Source organism: Aquarana catesbeiana, linkage group LG03 (genome assembly GCF_042186555.1).
Source record: "Aquarana catesbeiana isolate 2022-GZ linkage group LG03, ASM4218655v1, whole genome shotgun sequence".
Taxonomy (NCBI): Eukaryota; Metazoa; Chordata; class Amphibia; order Anura; family Ranidae; genus Aquarana; species Aquarana catesbeiana.
In genome coordinates this window covers 730,532,180-730,551,896 of record NC_133326.1, presented here as the reverse complement: position 1 = coordinate 730,551,896, position 19,717 = coordinate 730,532,180, and the positions used below count along the sequence as shown (strand labels likewise).

The 19,717-nt window shown below is 43.6% G+C and overlaps 2 protein-coding genes across 2 annotated transcripts in view; one reads left to right on the top strand and one right to left on the bottom strand.

Annotated features, from left to right (window-relative positions):
• The window catches only part of LOC141134389 (uncharacterized), an 87,492-nt gene that overhangs the window by 32,207 nt on the left and 35,568 nt on the right, over positions 1–19,717 (top strand).
• LOC141133807 (E3 ubiquitin-protein ligase TRIM39-like) lies at positions 15,508–17,533 on the bottom strand. Its single transcript, XM_073623365.1, has one exon. The coding sequence runs from the start codon at positions 17,519–17,521 to the stop codon at positions 15,875–15,877; it is 1,647 nt and encodes a 548-aa protein (XP_073479466.1). The 5' UTR covers positions 17,522–17,533; the 3' UTR covers positions 15,508–15,874.

Below are 19,717 nucleotides of genomic sequence, written 5' to 3'. Positions count from 1 at the left end.
ATCACGAATGACACTCGCCAGGGATGTCCACTGTCTCCCCTTATTTGTTAATGGAGCTATTAGCAGCCAGCATTAGACAAAACCCTAACATACAAGGTTTCATGATCAACAATCGCAAACACGTCATAAGCCTGTTCGCAGATGACGTGATCCTAATGCTCACTAATCCGGTATTTTCCGGGGGGGCGTGGCCAACCGGAGCTGTAGATGGACGCTTGATACCTCAGCTCCTCTCACAGGGGAGATATACCAGCTACTCAGGCCGCATAGCGAAGCTCATCCAGTGCCATCCTAGCCTCCAAGACACCGGGGACCATGGCCAGCACATCTAGGAAGAGAAACCCGGAATATCAACCTAAGAAACTTACTGAATTCTCCTACAAGCCGGCGGAGCAGGTCAGTGATCTCCAAGATGGCGCCGGCCAGGCCGCGCCGCGGGACTCATACACAGATCTGCCGGACGAATTCCTGGCAGATCCTGCTACACCAGACCCCCCAGCCTTACCCCCTCACCCCCCGGAGGGCGACAACCTCCTGAATAGCCCTGCTAAGGCTAAAATGAGGCTCGATGCGCCGCCGCAGTGGCCGCCCATCCCACAAATTGAGGCCCAGGCTTTCAACTCCCTTCTCAACAACCAGGCCCTACATTCATCCATGGCAGCTTTCCCCACCTCAGGACAGCCTGTTATGGATACCACATTAAAGGACATGCTACTCTCACTGCAGACCTCCCTTATGACAGATCTCTCCTCACTTTTTGCAAAAATCTCCTCAGACATACGCTCAATGGATGACAGAGTGACATGCATTGAAAATGATATGAGTGACTGCACTTCCAAAGTGAATGAGGTCATGGATGTATATGCTGATATGAGAGAGGAACAGACATGGATCCGCGCCAAGCTGGCCGATTTAGAGGACAGATCTCACAGGAACAATATCAAACTGCGCAGAGTCCCTGAATCCATACTGCCTGCAGACCTACCACGCTATGCGAAAGAAATGATGCATGTCATAGTCCCAGAAGCATCCCCCAGGGACATAATCATCGACAGAATACATAGAATAGCCAAGCCATCCCACCTAGCTGCCTCCATCCCCAGAGATGTCTTGATGAGGGTCCACTTCTTCCACGTCAAAGAGAAACTCCTGCTGGGGGTTAAAAATAAATCACCACTGCCTGCTCCGTACACGGGAATCCAATTTTTCCCGGATCTACCTAAATATACTCTCCAACAAAGAAGAAATCTGAACCCGATCACCAAAGGGCTTTAAAACCACAAAATACCATACAAATGGCGTTATCCAGCCACTATCCTGGTCACTAGAAATGGGCAATCTCACGTCATACATGACCTGCACAAAGGCCTACACCTCCTCCATAACTGGGGAATAATTCTGGAACCCCCCAAGAACCCACCAACGCGCAGCGGCACATCTCAGGCCCGCAGCCGCATGGATCACCACCCCAGCTGAGGTGGCTTCACAGTTAATACCGTAATAGGCCTAACTACGGTACCACACATCCCCTGGAGTTAGACGAATTGTTCCACTGATTGCTCAGCTCCTCTTGTTACTAACTGTTTATACCCCCATTTAGAGGTTGAAGCGGTGTGATACACCTCCTCTACGTCTCCCTTTTCACTTTTGCAAAGTTACCTTTTCAGCGGTTTGCTCATTGGCACTGTATCGTCAACGGTGATTAACATTTTGCTCTATCTGCAGCTCTATTACCCTCCCTCTACTGGCTCCAGAGACCGACCACCATCCACCAACTGCTACTGTCACCAAGCTCCTCTGGCAAGTAAACCAGGTCGTCTAACTGTAAGTGACTTCCCACACCAACCTACCTACACCTCCCAACACCATGCCACTAAATATATTATCGCTTAATGCTAAAGGCTTGAACCATCCAGACAAACGTCACTCTCTTTGGAAATCTGCCAATGCTCTACAGAGCGACATCTTGTGTATCCAAGAGACACATCTGATAAAGTCAGAATCTCCATTATGCACCAACCGTCAGTTCCCACATATCTTCCATGCCTGTCACTCCACCAAATCCAAAGGCGTCATGATAGCAATAAAAGACACAGTGGACTTCCAACTATCCAAGATACTAATTGACCCTGAAGGTCGCTACTTAATTTTAGTATGCTCCATCAACAAAATCTTTTATACCCTTTCCAACATCTATGCACCGAACTCCCACCAAAAGAAATTCCTCCATAAGGTTCTACGCCTAACCAATCAAATAAAAAAAGGTCACCTAATCCTATGTGGGGATTTTAATATTGCCCCTGATGTCATCATGGACACTACGTCTCCGGCGAAGAGGCGTATATCGCCACTGAAAAATCTTTTGTCCTCACAGGAACTTTTTGATGTATGGCGCTGCCACCACGGCTCAGAAAAGGACTATACCTACTACTCTCACGTACATAATTCGTATTCGCGAATTGATTTATTTGTCACTGATAAATGGCTCCTCCAGAAAATATGTAAATCTGAAATCCACGCCACAACATGGTCAGACCACACCCCAATATCTATTACTATCTCAGATTCCGCTCCACAACGTAACACATTCTTGTGGCGTGCAAACAATTTTATACTGCAAAATGAAAAATATACAACAGAAATCTCCAACCTTCTCACTGAATTTTTTTCTATAAACAAATGCACAGTGTCTGACCATGGAGTGGTATGGAGTGCCCATAAGGCCTATATTAGAGGTATGTTGATTAAAATGAGCTCCCTTCACAAAAAAAAGAGGACGCAGCGTTTAGATGAACTAACATCCCAAATCACCTCCCTAGAACAACAACATAAAGCCAACCCCCAACCCCCACAAACCATCCAATTATTGCATCTACGGCAAGAACTGAAAACCTTGCTCCTCCACTCATTTGAATATTTCCAGTGTAAATTAAAAGCCACTTCCTACGCCACCTCCAACAAGGCAGGTAAAATTCTAGCTCTGAAACTCAGAGGCAGAAGACTCAAGTCTAAAATATCTCAGATTATCCACCCCCACACGAACATCCCCCAGTCCAATCCTCAGGAAATAGCTAACGCTTTCAGCGACTATTATAGCGACCTTTACAACTTAAAACGCGATGCTAACACACCGCAACCAACATCAACCGAGATCAATCATTTTCTCCAATCTATTCAATTACCCACCCTAACAGACACTCAACTAGATGATTTAAATAAGCCCTTTACTGAACAGGAAGTTCAGGCATCAATTGCTTCCCTACCTAATGGGAAAGCCCCAGGTTCTGACGGCCTAACAGCTGAATACTACAAACAGTATTCCCCACAGATAGTCCCACATATTACTGAGCTATTTAACAATGCTGCCTCCTCTTCCAGTCTTCCGAATGACTACTTGAATGCACTAATAGTTACCATTCCCAAACCAGGGAAAGACCCAGACTCCCCCAAAAACTTTAGACCAATATCCCTACTCAACCTTGACCTAAAAATTTATGCTAAGACACGCCTTTTAGATATTATACCCACCCTCATACATAGAGACCAGACAGGATTCACCAAAGGAAGACAGACACCAGATGCCACCAGAAGAATGATCAACTTGATACACCACGCTGAATCCACTGGGACGCCTTCTCTGCTCCTGTCCCTGGATGCAGAGAAGGCGTTCGACAGGGTTCACTGGACCTACCTAGAATTGGTCCTTCAGAAATTTGGCTTCAGAGACCACATCCTTAGTGCCATATTAGCTATGTATACCACCCCTTCGGCCCAAGTATTCACGGAAGGTATGCTTTCAAAACCATTCCCAATCACAAATGGAACGCGCCAAGGTTGCCCCCTGTCCCCACTCATCTTCAACTTATTAATGGAACCTCTAGCACAACACATCAGATCCAACACTACAATATCCGGAATACAAATAGGTCCCGTCACCCACAAAATTAGTCTCTTCGCGGACGATGTTATCTTAATACTCACTAATCCCACAATCTCCCTGGTGGAAGTACAAACCACATTAAATTGGTTCAGTAAAGTATCGTACTATAAATTAAACACATCCAAATCTTCCATTCTTGACATCAATCTAGATGCCACCACTAAGAATTTACTCCAGGCACAATACTCCTTCACATGGGCAGACAAGGAAATCACATACCTGGGAATCCAACTCCCGAAAATGACAAAGAATTTATACTCATCTAACTTCCTCTCACTCCTTCACAAAATCAAAACTGATTCACAACAAATCACAAAACACGAGCTCTCATGGTCGGGGAGGCTAGCAGCCTTTAAGATGACATGCCTACCTCAAATATTGTACTACTTCCGAACACTACCAATCCCAATTCCTGCCTCGTTCTTTAAGTCTCTCCAATCAATCTTCACCAAGTTTCTCTGGAACGGGAAAAAACCCAGATGCGCACACGCCAAATTAATTAAACACAGATTGGCGGGAGGCACAGGATCCATAGATTTTCGAGACTACTACCTAGCGACCATACTCGCACAACTCCCAGAGTGGTTCCAACCCACTACTCAATCTCTATGGGCCCAGATAGAAAATCTCTCACTGGTACGCCCAAACCTAAAAAACTGGTTAATGAGTACCCCTTTGGGCTCTTATGTCTCATCCTCCATCTCCCCGACTATGAAGGCCTCAGTCTATGCCTGGGAAAAAATGCTCGCCCTCTCAGAATGCACCCCCCCCAACACACACCCCCACATACCCTTGGAGTCACTACACCATCTATCACCTGATCTCAGACTCTCCAACTGGTCCAACAATGGAATACACTCGATACACCTCCTTTTACAAGGAAATCAAATTAAATCCTTCTCCCAACTACAAAAAGAATACGATCTACCAGACGGGGAAAGATTTACATTCCTTCGTATACACAACTGCCTAAGTAAACTTCCGCGCCCCCTTTACAACATCCCACAAAAATCCTGGCACTTCCTCACAAGCCCCATTCCAAGGCCCAAAGGTATATCCTACTTCTACACCCTGCTTCAAGGGAAAAGAACCTTTAATAAGTTGGTCCCCCATTGTCAATGGGAAAAAGACCTTAGCACTACCTTCTCTGACGCACAATGGCAACTAGCTCTCAAGCCCACCTACAAAGTAACCCAATGTTCATCACTTTGGGAACTCACCCAAAAAATCTCGCTCCGCTGGTACCTAACCCCAGTAAAGTTAGCTACCTTCCACTCCCATGACATGCTGGAGATGCAAAGCATCTAGAGGGGACATGATCCATATTTTCTGGGCATGCCCCCTCATCCGAAAATTCTGGTTAGATATGTTTGATTTGATAGCCAACATTACAAAGTGTCATATCCCACCCTCACCAGAGCTGGCGCTCCTAAATTTAACCATAGAAAACATACCTGGACCTCTCAGACACACAATAACCCATATTCTCTTGGCTTCCAGACTCAATATAACACGGAATTGGAAGTCCGACATACCTCCAAACATAAAACAAACCATTGACCTGGTCTCACTACACTTTAGCTACGAAACTATGGTGGCCACCAGCAATGGTCGTGCCACACTAACCAGTAAACAATGGTTTCCCTGGACTAACTGGACCAATGCTGCACCCCAAACCCAGACTCCCAAACTCAACCTTAGACCTTCTTGACCGAGCAATCTGTTCAACATATCTTAAACATGCGAGTTACATCTTGATTACTACAGAATCTTAACACCTTATCAAAATTGAAACTGTCTGTACTTAACAAAGTTCATGTGGGTGCCGCTCTCCCTCGGCAGCACAAAGAGATCCCAAGCGGGGTGCTGCAAGGGGAGAAGAGGCCCTAATTGCAAAGTACTGCAACCATAGTACAGCGAAACGTTATACCCATGATCATTTGAGCGTGCTCAAACCAATGACAAGCTGCTGACTATTACGTATAATCTCTGTTTGCAAATTCTTTGTTTTATTTCTAATTATACTCTACGTCATTGCACGACATACAATCTCTCAATTGTACTCTGTATTTCCCTGCAAAAAACTAATAAAATAATTTGAAAGATTAATCCGGTATTTTCCCTGGAACATGTGTTTCAATTATTACATAAATACGGTATGGTGTCATACTACAAAGCGAATGAAGCCAAATCTTATATATTGGATCTAGGTGTAAGTACATGTGATAGAATGGACCTGCACACTTGATTCCCATATGTGTAGAATTCCCATGAAATTACCTATCTAGGGATTAAACTCACCTCCCAACCTAAACAACTATTCCATGCCAACTACCTCCCACTAGAACGTAAGTTACAAGCAGGACTCCAGACCTTAAAGTGGATGTAAACCCCAATTTTTTTTTTTATGTCATAATGTAGAGTATAAGATTTCCTATCATTTGAGCCCAGTCTTGCCACAAAGAGTTAATCCAGCTCTGAGCAATCCTCTTTTATTGTTCAGTGAGATAAATCTTGACAAACTGAGAAAAACTTTGTCAAATCCTGCCCCTTGCTGTGAGTGACAGGTGATTTACATATGTCGTGAACTAGCCTAAGACATGCATTATTTTTTAATTCCCACCCCACTCCTTTCTTCTGCTGCTCTGCAAGGATTGGCTGTTCCACACCTCAGCATGATTTGGCATGCAGAAGTCATGTGGTTACTTTCCTGTCTTTTCACTGGATTTTAGAGATCATAGCAGAAGTTCAGTGTAAGAAATACACAGGAGAAAATGCATATTGATAAGGGGAGTGTAGAGGTGGGCGGGGAGTCTACTGACATCACAACTCCACCCACCGAGCTCCAGACAACAGACCCGCCCACAGCATCTGCAGTTTTTCTGTTCTCATAACAGAAAGAGGGGAGACATTTGATAGGTAAAGATACATGCAGGAGGCATGTATATTCTTATAGATAACCCCTATGGCAGTAGTTTAGAAAGGATGACATTGAGTTTACATCCACTTTAAGCAAACATACATTATCATGGTGAGGAAGGTTGGCAGCCTTCAAAATGCAACTCTTACTACAATCACTTTATATATACCAAACATTACCCATTCCAGCCCCCCGAAAATTCTTTCAAACTCTACAGACCATACTTTCTAGATACCTTTGGGAAGGCAAGAAATCCAGAAGCGCCCTTTCCAAGCTTCGCAAGACAAAAAAGGCAGGCGGGGTAGGATTACCAGTCTTAGCTGACTATTATTTAGCTGCAATTCTAGTGCAACTTAGAGGATGGTTTCCTAACCAACCTACTCCTCTATGGGGGAGCATTGAACAAGCCCTGATACCAGGAGGTAGACTACATGAATACGTCCTAGCTTTCCCCCACCTTAAATCCAAATCCACTGATCTTCCTCTACCAATTCTAGCAACCCTGCATTCATGGAAGACATTGATGGCTACCAAATCTCGATCATCTCCCACTATCCCTCTATCAATACCCATATCTACCCTAGCTTTGATAATCCCGGAATTGACCCTAACTGAATTGAAAATAAAGGGACTGAAATGAGTTTCGGATCTATACTCGGGTACTAATATGAAACCGTTCGCTGATTTACAATCGGAATATGGTATACCTGCATCGGAGCAATTCAATCACTTCCGAGTCACATCCTATTTGAAGAGCAATGACACCATTAAATACAACCTATTCTGGCAGATTCAAATCCACCTCACTGCTAAGACATATCGTAGAGGAGGCATCTCACTGTTCTACAACTTTCTCCATGACAAAAACATACTCACCAAAACAAACTCCATGCTAGCATGGGAAAGAGACCTTAATGAGTCCTTTTCTGAAGAGCAATGGCACAAAGCCTTACAACACACCCATTAAGCAACTAAATGCACCAATCTTTGGGAACTCTCCCATAAGATTATACAGAGATGGTACTTAAAGTGTAAGTAAACCCCCCTATCGTTTTCAGCCAAGGAAGCTGCCATCTTTGCCTCTGTTTAATCTACAACTGCCATGATGCTGCACATGTGATCAGTTATGACACCAGCCATTGGATGGTTTGACAGTTTGGTTGAGAGAGCAACCAATGGGAGTGTTACATCTCCGGCACATGCCAAAAAAGAAACTGTTTTATGGATGGGTTTACTTCCGCTTTAACACCATGTCCGATAGCTAAATTTGACTCCTCCATATCTCCTCTATGTTGGAGAAATTGTGGACAGACAGGCACCATCTTTTATGTTTTATGGAGCTGCAAGGGCCTAGCCAAATATTGGTCCAACATCTTCACAATCCTATGTCAAGTAACAGGTCTACAGCCTCAAACTCCTCCTTCCTTAGCTTTCCTAAATATAGGCATTGAAGACATACCACCACTACATAGGAAAATTCCCATACACTTGTTTCTAGCAACCAAGTTAGTGATACTAAGGAGGTGGAAATCTCCGAACCCCCCAGAGGTAAAAGAAGTTTTGCGCACACTGTCCATACATTACACTTATGAAAGGATGCTAGCATCCATTAAAGGAAAACACAAAAAATTTCTTCTACGTTGGCAACAATGGATACATTGGTACAATGTGAATAACACATAAGGAAACCTTCTACAGGTGATGCACTTGTAAACTATCTACAGATTAACTGCACTCTCATTATGGTTCAAACCCTACTTTTTCCCTAATATCTCTGAGTTGATCCCTGTTTGTATGTTTGTTTATTTTCTACTAGTTATGAGCTACACGCTCTCGGCGAACGTATGCTAACAGTAACAGACTTATGCCCCGTACACGCGGTCGGATTTTCCGACGGAAAATGTGTGATAGGACCTTGTTGTCGGAAATTCCGACCGTGTGTAGGCTCCATCACACATTTTCCATCGGATTTTCTGACACACAAAGTTTGAGAGCAGGCTATAAAATTTTCCGACAACCAAATCCGTTGTCGGAATTTCCGATCGTGTGTATACAAATTCGACACACAAAGTGCCACACATGCTCAGGATAAATAAAGAGATGAAAGCTATTGGCTACTGCCCCGTTAATAGTCCCGACGTACGTGTTTTACGTCACTGCGTTCAGAATGATCGGATTTTCCGACAACTTTGTGTGACCGTGTGTATGCAGGACAAGTTTGAGCCAACATCCGTCAGAAAAAATCCTAGGATTTTGTTGTCGGAATGTCCGAACAAAGACCGACCGTGTGTACGGGGCATAATTGTTGCTATAAAAGAAGCATGGGCTTGCAGGGGCTGCACCACCACCAAGTCACAGTGAGCTCCCAAGGGGGTGACTGTAAGGTAAATGTACGATTTTGTTAGCTATTATTATCTATATCACAGTCTACGATACCTGTTGATGTATGACAAATGCTGTTCACCTTTTTGTATGTTGACAAATTGAATAAAAACTATTGAGAAAAAAAATGTAAAGGAGGCTTCCCAGAAATAAATCATTACACACCTAGTATCTACCATATTTCTTCCAATTATATGATATAAAACACATAATTCAATGTAATTCTTATTTTCAGGTAAAAAAAAAGTGCCTCTCCCCTTTGTCTTCTCCTTCTTTAAGAGAGGCCTACTACCAAGGCTTACATGATGTTCATCATGTCCCTGTAATACTTCTTATTTGTGTCTTTAACCACTTCAGCCCCGGAAGGATTTACCCCCTTCCTGACCAGAGCACTTTTTACAATTTGGCACTGCGTCGCTTTACCTGCTAATTGCGCGGTCATGCAATGCTGTACCCAAACGAAATTTGCATCCTTTTGTTCCCACAAATAGAGCTTTCTTTTGATGGTATTTGATCACCTCTGCGGTTTTTATTTTTTGCGCTATAAATGGAAAAATACCGAAATAAAAAAAAAAAAAATGATATTTTCTACTTTTTGTTAAAAAAAAATCCAATAAACTCAATTTTAGTCATACATTTAGTCCAAAATGTATTCAGCCACATGGCTTTGGTAAAAAAAAATGTCAATAAGCGTATATTTATTGGTTTGCGCAAAAGTTATAGCGTCTACAAACTAGGGAACATTTTCTGGAATTTACACAGTTTTTAGTTTATGACTGCCTATGTCATTTCTTGAGGTGCTAAAATGGCAGGGCAGTACAACCCCCCCCAATGACCCCATTTTGGAAAGTAGACACCCCAAGGAAATTGCTGAGAGGCATGTTGAGCCCATTGAATATTAATTTTTTTTGTCCCAAGTGATTGACTAAAAAAAAAATAATTACAAAAAGTTGTCACTAAATGATCTATTTCTCACACAGGCCATGGGCATATGTGGAATTGCACCCCAAAATACATTCTGCTGCTTCTCCTGAGTATGGGGATACCACATGTGTGGGACTTTTTGGGAGCCTAGCCACGTATGGGGCCCCAAAAACTAAGCACCGCCTTCAGGATTTTTAAGGGCGTAAATTTTTGATTTCACTCCTCACTACCTATCACAGTTTTGAAGGCCATAAAATGGCAGGATAGTTCAACCCCCCCCCAAATGACCCCATTTTGGAAAGTAGACACCCCAAGCTATTTGCTGAGAGGCATGTTGAGTCCATGGAATATTTTATATTTTGCCACAAGTTGCGGGAAAATGACAAACTTTTTTTTTTTTGTTTTGCACAAAGTTGTCACTAAATGATATATTGCTCAAACATGCCATGGGCATATGTGGAATTACACCCCAAAATACATTCTGCTGCTTCTCCTAAGTATAGGGATACCACATGTGCGGTAACACACTATATTGCCCACATGTTTGATGAAATAAAAAAGATGATCTTAGGCTGAGTACATGGATACCAAACATGACATGCTTTAAAATTGCGCACAAACGTGCAGTGGCGACAAACTTCATACATTTTTAAAAGCCTTTAAAAGCCTTTACAGGTTACCACTTTAGAATTACAGAGGAGGTCTACTGCTAAAATTACTGCCCTTGATCTGACCTTTGCGGTGATACCTCACATGCATGGTGCAATTGCTATTTACATTTGACGCCAGACCAACGTTTGCGTTCGCCTTTACGCGAGAGCAGGGGGGACAGGGGTGCTTTTTTTTTTTTTTTTTCTTTATTATTTTTTTTTGCTTTTTTATCTTATTTTTAAACTGTTCCTTTCATTTTTATTTTTTTTTAATCATTTTTATTGTTATGCCAGGGAATGGAAATATCACCTATGATAGCAATAGGTAGTGACAGGTACTCTTTTTTGAAAAAAATGGGGTCTATTAGACCCTAGATCTCTCCTCTTCCCTCAAAGCATCTGACCACACCAAGATCGGTGTGATGAAATGCTTCCCCAATTTCCCAATGGCGCTGTTTACATTCGGCGAAATCTAAGTCATAAAATGCTTGTAGCTTCCGGTTTCTTAGGCCATAGAGATGATTGGAGCCATTCTGGTCTCTGATCAGCTCTATGGTCAGCTGGCTGAATCACCGGCTGCATTCTCAGGTTCCCTGTTGGGACAGGAGAGCCAGAGAAAAACATGGAAGACGGTGGGAGGGGGGGACATTCCGTCCAACTGCTTGTAAAAGCAGTCTAGAGGCTAATTAGCTTCTAGGATTGCTTTTACATGAAAGCCAACTGCTGGCTGAAAAGAATGATACCAAGATGATACCTAAACCTGCAGGCATCATTCTGGTATAACCACTCAAAGTCGTGAATGGCGTACCTGAAAACAAAAAAATGGTTAACAATAAAGCACAGTAAACGGTAAAGTATAAAAAATTGCATACCTGAAAAGCAAACATGATAAAACATAATAACAATAAAACATTGCAGAATAGAATACAGTAAAAAAGAGCAGAACAATAGAGAGAGAATAGAGCGAGAGAGAACAATAAAACGACAACTATTTTTGTTTTTTTTTATTTTATGTATTTTTAGTGGGTTTTTTTTAAACTTTTTTTTATAACTTTTATAACTGTAACCGGTTCCAGGTTCGGGTCTCTCAAAATGCAATGGCATCTTGGGAGACCCTGTGAAAGTGTGCCTAGTCTGTGCAATGCTGTACCCTACGCTAATAACTAGTGCATGGTAGCGTTCAAAACATTCACTAATGCAAAGACCAGGATTGTCAGGACAGGAGGGACAATAATAGCGGGTGTCACGCCTATATCCGCGCTTGCTGCAGACACGACATCTTTTTTGGGGGGTTCGTTGGGTAGGGGTACTCGGGAGGACATAAAGAAAATGCCTCTCATGCAGCCGACTGCATTTGGTTGGAGATGTGAATGGGGGAAGTACGGGTGCTGCAGAAGCGGTGGGTTCCCAATTAGGATTGGCGAATGCAGCAGGAAGGGCACTATGGGCACGACGGGCCTGTTTGTCTTCTTGGTGGCAGTGGGACACTACTTGTGCTTGCCACCTCACCAGCTTGAACTGCACTTATGGGACTCGCCACGTCACCAAGTGTTACTGCAGTGCTGGTTTGACTACGACCGGGGTGTACTAGGCCGCTGGTGCTTGCCAGTTCCCCAAAACGCTACCAAAAAAACTGTTAGCGATCGCAGGGATCAGGCCTGACTCTGCAAACGCTGCAGTTATGCATTTAATGTTTTGTAAGTGACAGTGATCGATCGATACTGCACTTGGGTGGGTTAGGCTGGGCCGGGCGGAGGGGCAAAACGCAGGTGCTAGCAGATATCTGGGCTGATCCCACTAACACTTCATTTTTGGGAACCCTAAACTGCTGGCGATGCTAGTATAGATCTGATCGGATCAGATATTGATCCGTTCAGATACTATAACACTAAGGGAGGTGTATGGCGCGTGTGTGGGTGTTATCGGTACTGGCACTAACCTGACGCTGCTTGGGGCTGGTGCTTGCCAGTTCACCAAAACGCTCCTAAAAAAACTGTTAGCGATCGCAGGGATCAGGCCTGACTCTGCGAACACTGCAGTTATGCGTTTAGTGTTTTGTAAGTGACAGTGATCGATCGATACCGCACTTGGGTGGGCTGGGCTGGGCGGAGGGGCAAAACGCAGGTGCTAGCAGGTATCTGGGCTGATACCACTAACACTGCGTTTTTGGGAACCCTAAACTGCTGGGGAGGCTAGTATAGATCTGATCAGATCAGATATTGATCCATTCAGATACTATACCACTAAGGAAGGCGTATGCTGAGTGTGTGGGTGTTAGTGGTACTGGCGCTAACCTGACGCTGCCTGGGGTGACGCATTTCAACGACGGGTGATCAGGAAGCTAAACCTTTATTAGGTAATAAACGGTGGGTACCCTGACACTATAAAAAATAAACTAACTAACCAGCGTCACCCGTAACAGTTATACGGTGATCACTGGTGAAAGGGTTAACTAGGGGGCAATCAAGGGGTTAAAACCTTTATTAGGTAGTATATGGGGGTCCCTGACGTTATAAAACGCTGACGGCGAACCTAAATATTTACCTCCCTAACTAGCATCACCAGTGACACTAATACAGCGATCAGAAAAATTATCGCTTAGTGACACTGGTGACAGGGGGTGATCAAAGGGTTAAAACTTTATTAGGGGGGGTTAGGGGGGTACCCTAGACCTAAAGGGGGCTAACACTAACTGCCCTACCACACTAACTGTCACAAACTGACACCAATGCAGTAATCAGAAAAAAAAACAGCTTGGTGTCAGTGTGACAGGGGGGAGGGGTGATTAGGGGGTGATCGGGGGGTGATGGGAGGTGAAAAGTATGCCTGGCATGTTCTACTGTGTGTGTGTTGTGCACTCACATTGATGTCTTCTCTCCTCGGCACCGAAACGGAAAATACAGAGCCGAGGAGAGATGACATAATTTCCTCTGCTGCTGTTTACTATACAGCAGCAGAGGAATGATTTCATTGGCCGGGAGCGATCGTGAGGGGGTGGCCACGAATGGATAGCCTCCCCCTCACCTGCGATTGCTGGGGGAGAAATGCCGACCGCCTCGGGCACGGGGGGTCCGATAGGACCCCCCACCCGCGGCAGGCAAGTAACGTACCTGTACATTACTTTGCCTGCCCCTGCCATTCTGCCGATGTATATCATCGTGAGGTGGTCGGCAAGTGGTTAACATAATCAGTGTAATATTTATTCCTTGCTAAAATAAAACCTCCTCGATTCTCTCCCTCTGTAAATTAGACCCACTTAAAAGGCTTACTTGATTTGCAGCATGTCTCTGCAATATTTCGGTATAATCACTGTGATTTTTATTTTATATATTTTTTAAAAAACTTGCCTTGTCTCTCCATCTTACATTGCTGCCAATCAAGTTGCTTACATACTCACCAGCCACTGTGTTATTTGTCTGACTATTGTCTCTGAAATACGGCTGTGTCATTTTTATTTCTTCATAAAAATTGCCCCATCTGTGGAACGTGTGACTATCTATCAAGGTGTTTTGTACACTCTGTGATGACATTTGATTAAGGTCTGCAGACAATACAGTTTGGTACTGCAATAATGAAGATCACATGCTATACTATGGAACATGTTTTGCCACTGTAATTGTATTCTATGCATTAAGATAAAGAGCCTTCAGTGTGCAGCAGCCCCCACCAGCTCCCCTAATACTTACCTGAAGTCCCTCTAGATCCAGCAATGTTGCAGGAGTGTCTGGCCCATCCAGAACTTCCCTCCTCATTGGCTGAGACAGCAGAGCGGTGCCATTGACTCCTGCTACTGTCTATTAAAGTCAGCCAATGAGGAGAGAAAAGGGGGCAGGACTGGGCTTCGGCTCCATATCTGAATTGACACAGGAAGCTGTAGCTCGGCTCGGGTGCCCCCCTAGCAAGCTGCTTGCTGAGGGGGCACTCAACAGGAGGGAGGGGCCAGGAGCACCGAAGAGGGACCCGAGAAAAGGAGGATCTGGCATGCTCTGTGCAAAACCATTACACAGAGCAGGTAAGTATAACACCAGCACTTCACATCTGCAACCGAGAAAAACTTTATTCACATTAACATCTTTCCAAATTCCTCCTCCATCACCAGGACACATCTAGTGATTATAAGACACACCATCACACTGATACATTATATTAGGATCCATTATAAAAGTGATTCCTCCTGTATTACACTGTAATTGTATTGTCTACCTTCATGTTGTAAAGCGTTGCCTAAACTGTCGGCTCTATATAAACCCCGTATAATAATAATAATAATAATAATAATAATAATAATAATAATGATTTCATAAAGAATCTTTATTTCACATTAATATTTTATTTCCTAATTCTCCCCATCACCAGGACACATCTAGTGATTATAAGATACACCATCACGTGATACATTATATTAGGATCCATTATAAAAGAGATCCCATAGAATTCTATTGGTGATCCATTCTATGGGGACACGTTATATTGGGGAAACATTCCAGTTCTAGTAATCATACATTATTATAGTAATATCATTATATTAGTGATAAATCTCATTATTTCTTTCATTAGTAAAACTCTGGATCATTTCTTCATATGTTTCCTCTGAGATTTTTCCATCGATTTTCATCTCTTTCTATCTATTTGTAGATCTATTATTCATTTCTATTTCTTGACACAATAAAATAATCAATAGAATAAACTCATTGTAAATGAATTAATAAGGAATGAGACCGTCTACACATTATAATCCTAAAGATAGATAGATAGATAGATAGATAGATAGATAGATAGATAGATAGATAGATAGATAGATAGATAGATAGATAGATAGATAGATAGATAGATAGATAGATAGATAGATAGATTTCTCACTGACCAATAGGAACATGTTATTGTTACTCCAATAATTGGACAGATATTCTACTCAATCACAGCGATCAGTATGAAATCTCACATTTATTTATAGTAGAAAAACTTGCAGGAAGCCCCGCCCACTGCTATATACTATTGGATGAATATTAAATGAATTCCCCTCCTTCGTCTGACATCACCAGACTGTGGGCAGAGTTCTCACATCTCCCGCCTCCCCCCACATATCTTTATATAACCATTTTCTACACCTAACCCAGCGTGGAGGGGCTCAATGAAGGTGGTGGTGAAGGTGTGGAGATGTCGAATCGGGTCACACAGATCATAAAAGGAGGTCCGCCCAGCCTCATAATCCAGATATATCCTGACTCTGTTACTGGAGTGATTGGTGGGTAATGGGATCCATTTACCGTCATGTATCACCCAATACTGATCACCAGATCTGTCCAATCCCCAGGACTTCTTATTATCTCCAATCCCTGACTCCCTCCCTCTCCTCTCTATACTGGGGTAACACATCCCGACTATCCATCCATCTGACCCCCCGACATCCACATCCCAGTAATGTCTCCCTGAGGAGAAACTACGACTGCTCATCACCTGAGAATAATACTGGAATCTCTCTGGTGTTTCTGGACGCTTCTGGTCTATATCTGACCAGGATACAGTTTTCCTGTCATCTGATATCTGTAGATAATTACCAGCTGTGTTTCCATCCAGTAATATGTCTGCAGCTCCCTGTGTATAGAAGTATACATTTACCCCTTTTATTATATCAGATAAACCTGTGTGTAAGACCCCCGCCACATCCAGACCCCCTCCATCATGGAGGAGTTCCTCATGTCTCTCTCGGTCCTCATTATCTCCATCCTCAGTATCACACAAGTCACCTGTGTCTGATTCCTGTAAGACAGTCAGTGAATCCGTCATGTTACACAGCTCCTCAATGTGACGCATCTTCCTGGACAGCTCCTCCTTCTTTATTTCCAGATCCCGGATGGAGATGGAGACCCTCTCTGCCCGCCCGGAGATTTCCCTCAGGATTCTCTTCTCCAGGTCTTCCAGACGTCTCCTGAGATCTCTAAACAGGGCAGTGACTCTCTCGGTGTCACCAGCTGCTTCTTCTTCTACTTTCCTCCTGTGTTCCTGCAGACTCTGGACTCTTTCCTCTGTCTCCTCTCTCTTTGTCAGGAGTTTCTGCAGAACATTCCTCAGTGTCTCCTTTTTCTTCTCAGAAGCCTCATCCAGTGTCTCCACCTCGTGTCCCCGATGTTCTCCAGCCAAACTGCAGGACACGCAGATACAGGCGTTATCTTTGGTGCAAAAATACTTCAAAACTTCCTTATGGACGGAGCATTTCCTGCTCTCCATGGACAAGATGGGGTCACATAAGATGTGTTCTGGGGACTTTTTGTGGACTCTTAGGTGTTTATCACACAGAGAAACCTCACAGAGCAGACAGGATCTAACAGTAGGTACAGGATAGTCCACACAGTAAGTACAGAAGACCCCGGACTCCTCCTGATCTGGGTGAGCAGACAGGAAAGTCTCTGCTATGTTACATAGTTTCATGTTCTTCTGCAGTGCAGGCCGATCCGGAAACTTCTCTCTGCATTCAGGACAGGAATATCCTCCAGACCCCTCCTGTGTATCCAGCACACGATCAATACAGACCCGGCAGAAGTTGTGTCCACATTTCAGGGTTACAGGATCGGTATAAATGTTCAGACAGACGGAACATTCCAGCTCAGCTCTCAGATCACCAGACGCCATCGCTGACAGCAGAAGAGAAACTAAACTGAAAGCCTCTGACACCGGAGAAGAATGCGGATGGGGGAGGGGTGACATCCTCCTACACAGGGTGAGGCTGGATGAATATTATAGGACACGGAGATCAGAGTACAGAAGGGAGAAGATTAGTTTTGCAGTAGTAATGAGAATTATACCTCTCAACATTAGAAGAGAGAAAGAAGGAAAGACGGATGTGGAGAAGACATGCGGAGCACTAAGTGCAATGACATGAAAAGTGGAGACGACTACATCATGATGAAAAGGAAATTGGTTATATAACCACTTGACCTCCGGAAGATTTATCCCCCTTCATGACCAGGCCATTTTTTGCGATACGGCACTGCATTGCTTTAACTCACAATTGCGCAGTCATGCAACACTGTACATAAATTACATTTATATAATTTTTCCCACAAATAGAGCTTTCTTCTGGTGGTATTTGATGACTTCTGCATTTTTTTGCGCTTTAAAAATAAAAATAAACAAGTTTGGAAAAAATATATTTTTTTTTTACTTTTTGTTAACATATCCAATAAAAACCATTTAAAAAATCAAATTTCTTCATCAGTTTAGGCCAATATGTATTCTGCTACATGTTTTTGGTGAAAAAAAATCCCAATAAGCGTATACTGATTTCTTTGCAGAAAAGTTAAAGTCTCTAAAAAAGCTATAAGAAAAATACTGGAATTTTTTTTTTTAATATACTATTAATGACGGTGATCAGCGACTTATAGCGAGACTGCGATATGAGTAAATCTGAAACTTTGTAGGAATCAGTGACACTAATACAGTGATTAGTGCTATAAATTTGCACTGCCACTGTACTAAAGACACTGATTGGGGAAGGGTTAAACATCTTGGGCAATTAAAGGGTTAAATGTGTGCCTAGCCAGTGTTTTTGTGTGTACAGTGTGCTGCTTTTACTAAGGAATGTGATTTGCAGGGAAACAAAAGCCAGCACATCCCGCTGACTGGACAGAGCTCTGCATTGTTTACATAGACGGAGATCTGTCCTGTCGTCCTCCTCGCTGATCAGCGGGTGCCGGTGGTCATCTATTGGCTGGCACCCACTGATCAACTTGTGCTTTTAGTAATCACAGCACAAGCGGTGTACGCACCCCCCATGTGCATATGCCCCCTAGAGCAGAATCACGTACTCTCCGGTATCACCCCGCTTTGTAGTATATTGTGGAGAAGATCTTGGACCTCCTTGCACAGGGTTGGGGGAATGTGACAGCACCACTCCAAAATGAATGGAGCATGACCTGTGTGGATCGGGTAGTCAGTGGCTTTGGTGAACCTGTAGTCTTCTGGACTATTGGTAAATACTAGTAAATGTTTCTCCAGTAATTGATGCAGTAGTCTCTGTTGTGGTAGAGGAAAGTCTTGGAAGGGTATGTCCAGCTGCTTCAGCAAAAGTTTGTATTGGGACTTGTCTAACAAAGCCATGGCTGCCTGTAGAGGGGCACAAACTGCTTCTACCCCTGGTTGGGCCTCTGAGTGATGCCCCGTACACACGGTCAAATTTTCCGAAGGAAAATGTGTGATAGGACCTTGTTGTCGGAAATTCCGACCGTGTGTAGGCTCCATCACACATTTTCCATCGGATTTTACGATACACAAAGTTTGAGAGCAGGGTATAAAATTTTCTGACAACAAAATCCATTGTCGGAAATTCCGATCGTGTGTATACAAATCCGACGGACAAAGTGCCAAGCATGCTCAGAATAAATAACGCTATTGGCCACTGCCCCGTTTATAGTCCCGACATACGTGTTTTACGTCACCGCGTTTAGAACGATTGGATTTTCCGACAACTTTGTGTAACCGTGTGTATGAAAGACAAGTTTGAGCCAACATCCGTCGGAAAAAATTCTAGGATTTTGTTGTCGGAATGTCCGAACAAAGTCCGACCGTGTGTACGGGGCATTACAGTGATGAGGCACCACATAGAGGTCTGCAATGGTGGCATGGCTGGGGAGTGAGACTGGGGTGTTCCCCAGGTTAATGAGCTTCACCAGAACTTTTCCCTTGTGGATCTTGGATAAGGTGCAGGCAACTAACCACTCCACAGGTGCCATTGAGTCCTTATGGGGTTTAACCATGATCGTGGCCCTCTGAAGCTTCTTATTGGACCCGATGAGTAGGAGGAATGCTGACAACTCCCACCTGCTCGGGTTGTTTCCCAGCTGCCCTCTGTTGAACCTCATATACCCTAATCATGTTGAGCCATACCGCCTGCAGGGCACAGCT

Coding starts and splice junctions, on each gene's coding strand:
- LOC141133807 (XM_073623365.1), bottom strand. CDS start 17,521: ATGTCACCCCTCCCCCATCCGCATTCTTCTCCGGTGTCAGAGGCTTTC.